This window comes from Electrophorus electricus, chromosome 15 (assembly GCF_013358815.1).
Source record: "Electrophorus electricus isolate fEleEle1 chromosome 15, fEleEle1.pri, whole genome shotgun sequence".
Classification (NCBI taxonomy): domain Eukaryota; kingdom Metazoa; phylum Chordata; class Actinopteri; order Gymnotiformes; family Gymnotidae; genus Electrophorus; species Electrophorus electricus.
The window spans coordinates 15992373-16000451 of record NC_049549.1 but is presented as its reverse complement, the minus strand read 5'-3'; the positions used below and the strand labels follow the sequence as shown (position 1 = coordinate 16000451).

The window sequence follows — 8079 nt, the reverse complement described above, 5'->3', positions numbered from 1 at the left end:
CTGTCCTTGCTTTGGTTTTCCCTGTTCATATGTTCACCTGTGTCTGGTTAGTGCTTGATTGTCTTGGTTATTTAAGCCCTGTGTTTGGTTGCTCATTTTTGTCAGTTATTGGGTAAGATTGGTGATTTTGTAGTTGGTGGTGGGATCATCGTTATCGAACAATGCTTTTTCATGTACGAGTGCGCACCATATCACAAGGCGACAGTGATAACCAAGCGGCTCAAGTGAGCAAAACATTGAAATTTTGGTTACCTCACCAGCTTTCAATCCTATTGAGAACCTGAGGACAAACACAGAAACTGTAATCAATTCCCAGCACTGATTAGGCAAGAATTTGCCCAGGAGCTGATATCTACCATGCCAAGGTGAACTGCAGAAGGGTCAACATTTTACATATTAAGTCTTTGCTTAAAATGGATATATTCGTCAAAGTTACTCATGAAATGCTTAGAACTGTACTTCACTATACCATATAAACATCTGACAAAAGGATTAAACAAAATGGAAGCAGTAAACTTTATGAAAATAAACATTTGTCCGTTTTAATTTTTGGCCATGACTACAATGACACCTCAAAGGTATCGTTACAATCAGATTGTATGTAGGCTTCTTGCCAGGATATGCATTGATGTGACACTATTTCACAGAGAGCAACCAATTTGAATAAATCATACAGCAGCTAATATTTTTAAAAACAAACTTTTGTTTGCAGCTGTGTGTGTGTTAAATCATCCATCATTGTTCCTGAGGAAAAGGTAGGGATATAAAGAGGACATGCCACTATTAGTTTAGTGCATAAGTTGAAAGTTAAGGTTTAGTGGGTCAACTGCTGGGATACCAGTAGGTAAGTCTGTGCTTGAGCTTTGAGATTAGAGCATGCTCATACGTTTGCATGGGATTGTACATTCCCTCTTATGTTTAGATGGGAGTGGGCTTTCCCTGTTACGCTTAGATGCTGCAGTTTGTGCCTCCATGTGTAATGTGGCAGGCTAGAACAAACATGTGCAGAATGTGACCTGCCACATGGAAAAGGCTAGCAATAAATAGCCATAAAACGTATTTTACATGGTGTTTAATTCATTATGGCCCACAACTGAAGACTGTCATTGAAACGACTCCATTTGCTATGTTATAGATATTGTGTTTGTCTTTACACTGAAATTCTCTCTTAAATCAACTTAAGCGTACCTGGCATTCAGTTAGGAAAGAAACTCTAAAGCAGAACATTTGACAACACCAGTAGCAATGTAATACATGGTAACATGATCTAGAAGAAATTGTGCACTACTTCTCTCCTTTTTGTGTACATGTTCATTGCTTTTTTTTTTTTTTTTGAGGAGACAACTTTAGCTCTGCAAAAGGTCTGCAACATAAATCAATTTATTACAGCATCTCAACGTATGCTGAGTAATAGACACACAGAAGTGGAAAGAATAGTATCAACATTCATTTTGTGTGATCATCCCCACACCCTGAACTTGGGAACCAAGACCCAATGAGTCCATGCACCAAGCTCATTACAAGAGCTGCTGACCTGAGATTGAAAATCATGGCTAAGATGGACAGACTACCAAGACCAAGTGGAGTATGTGAATGCAGCGCTAAAGACAATCCCTACTGTGACCTTCACTGAAACCAACAATCTGATATATGCCACAGCAACAGTGATACTTGAGATGCTTGGCTAGAAGAGGTTCACCATCAAGGAGCAGCATCCTCCATGGAGAAGGTGGTTGGGGGCCAAGATAAAAGCCACATGGAGTGAAATCAGCTAGCTATTAGAAATGCAGAAAGACACTATAAGGCCCCTGAAGGGACCTGAGAAGTACAACAATCTGTCCATACCTGAGGCCTTGGAGACTGCCAAACAAATATTAACAGCTCTGGCTGCCCGTCTGAAGAGATGCACACGAAAAGTAGAAGCCAGGAGAATAAACAAGAAATTCTCCCATGAACCATCCAAAGTGTATTCTCAGTGACTGTGCAACAGCATAAGAACAGACCCACCAAACCTGGAGTTGGAACAGTATGGGAAAGGCATATGGGAGTAGGAGGCATAACACAACAACAATGCCCAGCCACATCAATCTCCCTAAAAAAGATCCAATGGTAGCTCAGTTCTGATACTGCCCTCTACTGGATGCAGTATGTTATTCCCTGAAATGCACTTCTATTTAAACCAAAATGACAAGTTTGTGAGGTTCACAAGTTTTGTTTCTTAAATGTATGATAATAAACGTGTGAATAATATGAAGACTAGTTATGAGGCCTCTCTCAGGGACTACCTTTTAAATGGTATTTGTACTGTAGTGCTGTCTCACTCCAAAATCTTTCTTGGTGCACTTACAGCAATGAACAATGTTACAAAATGTCACTTAATATGAATAATGTTACCTTTTACTGAATATCATGTTGCAAAAGATTTCTCACTAGAGCTAGTCTGAAATAGGAAAGACTTACTCAAAATTTAGATGCTTTTAAACTTTTAAAAATGTTATCTTTTAACAGCTTTGTAAAGTTGATAGGAAAGACTGTGAAATATATGCTTATGCCCTGAAATTTGTTTTTGCTCTGTGTAGGAAGGTGGTTCTCAATTGCTCCACCTGGCTGAGGAAAAAATAAATAAATATGAATTAAAATTAAATCTTTGCTACACCAGTCGTTGTAAATGTATTTGTGTCTCTGACCTTCCCCAAGCTGACAGATATCTACAAGCATTTCTATCCGATTTTATTAGTGTATTCTCTCATCTTCCCCAAGATGAACCTGTATCTTAGATACAAACTATCATGCAAGCCAGATACTGTTAGATATAATATCTAAGAGATAGTTGCACATATTGTGCCTACTAAGAAATTCACATTTCTTTGAGTGCCAGTAATTGACATGCATGTTGCTTTTATTGAAACATTTTCATTTATAGAATACCTTACTCCCCTGAAAGGTTAGATTTCTCTTAGAAAGTGTTCTCTTCAAGATTAGATTTCTTTCTCTTGTCAGTGGTAGGATTCTGGAATATACAGTAATAAAAGGTGTCTTGTAGTAAAGATACAAAAACTCAGAGACAAATATTTAATGGTTGACTGTTACAGACAAAAGAAATATATTTATTTCAGATGCATATACATACTGAATGGCATTATGCATAATGCAGAATGTTTCTGCACATGACCAGAAAAAAGTAGTCGTCATAAACCCTTAGCAGCCACAATAAAAATGACATGCAAAAATGATGACTGTCCTCACAAAGGTTAGACATGTATAAAACAAATGAAGTCTTTCATGCTCAATTTTTGCAGATTTTACCAACATATAAAAGCAAATGCATAATTAGATATTGTGAAAAATGTGTGTACAAAACAAATATATACATAATAATGCAAGGTCCAGTAAGAGGAGTCTCATTAGTATAAACTACACGTCCTGCATTAAAAGGAACCTCATTAGTATGACCTATAAGTCCTGCATTAAGCATTGTCCATGATTGCCACTGCAGCCTCAAAACCAGCTGGATGTTGATTAAGGTCTTATGCCAAAAAAAACACTTCTGATTTGGATTCTGAATTTCCGTGCCATGGTCCTAAAATTCATGGACCGCCTACAGCGGAACAAAGCCAGTGACATCTCCCCCACTCTTCACTGGGGTTCCCCAGACGCAGCTGCAACGATACCGTGCTGCCTAAGTTGACTCCTTAAAATCTGATTCTTGGATTTCCAGTCTTCCACCTGGAGCAAATAATAAAGGCATTTAAAAAGATCAGCTGAATGCTCTTCAATTTAGAAAGTTCTACTCCTGCAGTCTTTTATGCCTCTCGACTAACTGCTGCATTACGCATCTTTGGTCAGCCAGCATACATAGGGCTTTAGTCTGCTGTGTTAAGCACATGTTGTGGAAATATCCAGGCAATTCCCATGTGTAAATAATAATTTTCCTATACACATACATTAACAGCTGTTAACAGCCACTGATGGACCTGGTATATGAAGAGTACATTTGAAATAGTTGTCTTATGGCAAACTAATATTTAGGTGTGATATGTACACTATGTCCATCATGAACCCACTTTATTAGAAATATTTATTTAAAAAAAACAACAAAAAAAAAAAACCCTCGTTGTAGCTTTACAGTTATAGATTATAGTCCCCAGGTTGCCATGCACAACTTGTGTTAACCATTTTATTACTCTTCATTAATGGTCTGATCAGGGCCAATGTTGGCTTTTTGGTGCCAGATCACAATGAGAGTGATGTGTAAAAACTAAGAAACTAAGCTCTGGCTGATACATTCATAGCAACTCATGACATGTATCCTACACAGCACTAAAATGGACTCCTATGTAGGTCCCTAACAAGGACCCCCAAATGGGCCCCTACACAGGAGCCTAAATGGCATGAGAATCTAACTGTAACCACATCCCCTTATAGGTTTAACATAAGAAAAAAAGACATTTGCTGAGATGAAACACTCCTGGAAACCACTACTCACTTTAAATTGATGGTGACCAAAAAACTGTCATTTTAGGCTACAGTTAGGTGCTAAAATCAGCAAATTATTTAAACATAAGCATATTGAACAATGTTTCAACAAAATAGCATTACAAAGTTGATAATATGTATATCTAATAAACCAGTGCCAGTGTGTTGCTACCATGGCAGTATTACTATAATATGGTAGGTGATTTTCCTGTCCCACACTACTAAACCAGCACCACTGTGTCCCTACCATGCCAGTGTTACTGCTGTGCTAATGTGGTACATGAGTGAGTTATTCCTGTCCGCCCCAGTACTAAATCAGCTTCACTTTGTCACTACCGTAGCAGTGTGCTTTGCTGATGTGGTCCATCTTCCAATTAACATCCAGCCAGCGGTGATCCTGTGATCAGAAACTGACCAGTAATGAACAAAGTAGAGATAGGCTGACAAACTGTGAATGGCAACAAATGGGCTAAAGTCTATAACTGCACAGCTATATAATACACCTAAAAGACAGATAAAAAATGGACAGTGAGTGTACATGGAAAGTGCTTCTAGTGAAGTGATTTGTGAACGAATACTTCAGCAACCAAACTAAAAGAAGTGGCCTTACTTCTTGTCGTAAAAGCTGGTTGTCCATCCTCAACCTCTCCAATGTGTTGAGCTCCTCTGCCAATCGGTTATTACTTTGTCGGAGCTCCTGAATGTAATCACAAGCCTTCGAGAGGATCCCTCCTTTACTCTGTGGCAAATCACAATGGAGAAACCTGTGTCACACTTTCCTGATGTATATAGTAAACCTACCATCAAAGGGACACTCACCTGCCCTGTCTTGGTGGAGTCCAAAGTACAGTCTGGAATGGTCTTTGAAAGCTGAACAATCCAATTGTTAATTTTATCCCTGCGCCTTCGTTCAACTACAAAAGAGAAAACAACATTTTTGCAGTTATTAATGTTTTCTTTAAGAATCAGTCAGTTCTTAGATGCCAAATTCTTAGTCCAAACTCACATCACATCTCACCTTCATTGTGCTGTGCTCTCCGTTTCTCATCCCTAGAGGTCCTCGGTGCCTCGGACTTGCTTTAAGTATGAAACGTAACAACAGACCCTCTCAAAGAAGTACTTTGGGACAGCAGGACACTATTCTATATAATCACTATGTTTGACTATGCACGCACAGACTAAAATCAAATACAACTAGAATGGCTGGTGGTCTCTAAACATGGTTACCAAGAGATTAATAGTTATTACAAATGTAACGTTTAAAATTCTAAAGGAGAAGGTAAGATTACGTGTTGTAAGTTTGTGTGCGAGGTGCAATAGACCTCTGGTTTGCTCCCGTCAGAACTTCCTGGGGGGACATCATCACATATAACTGCCCTAAAACACAGATGAAGAATACCTGAGGTACACTGTTTTGTCAACACACGGTCATTGCATCTACTGCAAGTACTGTGTCATTATGGAAAATATGTCAAAACAGTTTCACTTCTGTGCAAAAGCAAGGCGTTCTTTATTACCTGCAGGTGTGCTCTGGCTGAGGATTGTATCAGAGGTCTGCACACCTGTGACCATAGTGCCTGCTCCAGCATCCGAAATAGTGGCAGGGTAATAAGTGTAATGAGTTTCTGTGCCATCTCCTTCTAGACCCTCAGACTGAGAGAATACAGCCTATTTACATGGACCAACACCAGAATTAGCTGAACCTTGCAACACTGATAAAAAATAAATACCGTAATGCCAGACAAACTTATTTCATAGAAAATGTACCTGGGTAACAGGCTGTGTTGTAGCAGGAAACCCAGCCACTACACTGACAGCTGTGGTACCATCTGTCTGTGTGTCCAGTTGCCCATCTGAAACCTGAATTACCCGGTATGTCACCTGTAAAAAGTAAGGACCACCAGCATCAGTATAACAAAAATATTTTCAACATCTATTACTTGTCAGGAAAAAAAGTAAAACAAACAGATCCAGTCCAACCTTTTAGACATACTTATTTTGGGTTACTATAATACTACAGTGGTTTTTAAGTTTACATGCCTATCCCTGCTATTCCTCTCCTACCTGTCCGGTGGGAGGGTACAGTTCCCCTACCTGCCCCCCAGCACCCTCTGTCTTGAAGAGGTATTTAATTGGCTGTTCTGAAGAGAAGGTCGCAGCTGACTGGATAGTGGCAATTGCTGATGGGTCCTCAGCAGTAGCAACTGCCCCTGACATAACCACAAAATCAGACTTTTTAAAAACCACTTTAAAAAAAGAGATTCACATACAAAAAGGACCATCAGCAACAATACCTTCCTCAATTACAGGAACATTGCAATCAGGGTCTGAACTTTTCTGTTGCCTGAAAATTAAATATTGTAGAAAAAAGAAATGGTTACAAACAATAAAATGCACTAGTAATTGACAAATGGATGCAAACAACGATTAACCTTTAACTAAGTGCAAAGTAATACTATTTCAGTACTGCACAGGTGACCTATGTAGGTTCTGACCCTTTCATATCCACGATCAGCGTGAAGAAATCCCTCGTTCCGCTCAATCCAGTCTTCGACTAAGCAGAAAAGGAAAATAAGACGCAGTCCCCGTATCTGTTAAACTGAAAAAACGACGATTTACCGTGTGCTACTAAACTAAACATCGCAGCTAGTCAGCTAGCTAGTTATTTATCTAACCATGAAATAAACTGTTAACTTTATTTGCTAGCTAACCTAGCTAGCTTAGCTAACCCTACACATCAATTTACCCAATAGCTGATTATCTAGCGATTTTCTTGATACATAATTAGATGTTCTCCAGCACCGTAATGCTCCGTCCTAGCTAAGTGTCCAGCTATCCATATTTACTTGTGGTTTACGGTAATTAAAATAATTAATGAAATTAAAATAATGCGCTCTTGTCAGCTATGCTATGAAGCTGGCTAGCTAGCAAGGTAAACTAGCCAACCACTTAACTAACGCTAGCTAGCTAGGCACTACCTACTGTTAACTTAACAAGCAATGTAAAACTAAATACGCGTGGTACACAGGTTTGTGATATACTGCTACAAATGCCACCGATTTTATAACCAAACTACTGACCGTTTAATGTTCGTGTATTGTCTTGTTTACTTGCGTGAGAACCGGTACGACTGATTTTACGTCATTATTCATCGACGTTGATTGTTTAGCGAAGATTCGTGATATAACCTGTAGGGGGCAATAATGAACTCTAACGCTTCATCTGGACTAAGGCCCTTGTGAATTATGGACATTGAAAAAGATATATTTAGTAATTGTAAATTAGAATTATAAATAGGTGATTTTGAAATTGCATTGACTGATGTATGATATAAGATTTAATTAGCGGTACCAGTAGACAAAAAGCACTGGACTGCGCCCGAGGTTCGATCCCTGTACAGGAAACATCATATTTCTTCAATGAAATTAGATGAAGTAACCGCTGAACTAAGCCAGTGCACAAAACAAAAGGAAAGTAATACTTCTTAACTGGAAGGCATTTTAAACGTTTCAAGACAAGTCTTTTAGTTTGGTTGCTAAGAGGAACTTGATTTAACGTCACTTTTGTGCAATCCATCAGATTTCACTGTAAATCATAACACAC

General features: G+C 38.8%; 1 protein-coding gene across 9 annotated transcripts; it reads right to left on the bottom strand.

The window, feature by feature from the left end:
• Positions 1-3058: 3058 nt before the first annotated feature.
• Positions 3059-7643, bottom strand: usf1 (upstream transcription factor 1). 9 transcript variants are annotated; one of them, XM_027013415.1, is made up of 12 exons: positions 7557-7643; positions 6972-7030; positions 6771-6820; positions 6541-6686; positions 6244-6357; positions 5994-6144; positions 5766-5853; positions 5495-5553; positions 5296-5390; positions 5087-5215; positions 4813-4873; positions 3059-3726 (listed from the first exon to the last, which is right to left on the bottom strand). In XM_027013415.1, exons 2-12 carry the CDS (start codon positions 6977-6979, stop codon positions 3680-3682), a joined length of 948 nt encoding a protein of 315 aa, XP_026869216.1. In that variant the 5' UTR covers positions 6980-7030; positions 7557-7643; the 3' UTR covers positions 3059-3679. The 9 variants fall into 9 exon arrangements, with proteins under 9 accessions (XP_026869216.1, XP_026869217.1, XP_026869215.1 ...); XM_027013416.2 differs by having other exon boundaries at positions 6972-7067; positions 7557-7632; XM_027013414.2 differs by having other exon boundaries at positions 6972-7075; positions 7557-7609.
• Positions 7644-8079: the final 436 nt, after the last annotated feature.

Coding starts and splice junctions, on each gene's coding strand:
- usf1 (XM_027013415.1), bottom strand. Junction 5,854..5,993: donor CAGCCAGAGCACACCTGCAG/GTAATAAAGAAC, acceptor TCTGTGTTTTAG/GGCAGTTATATGTGATGATG. Junction 5,216..5,295: donor ACTCCACCAAGACAGGGCAG/GTGAGTGTCCCT, acceptor GATTTGCCACAG/AGTAAAGGAGGGATCCTCTC.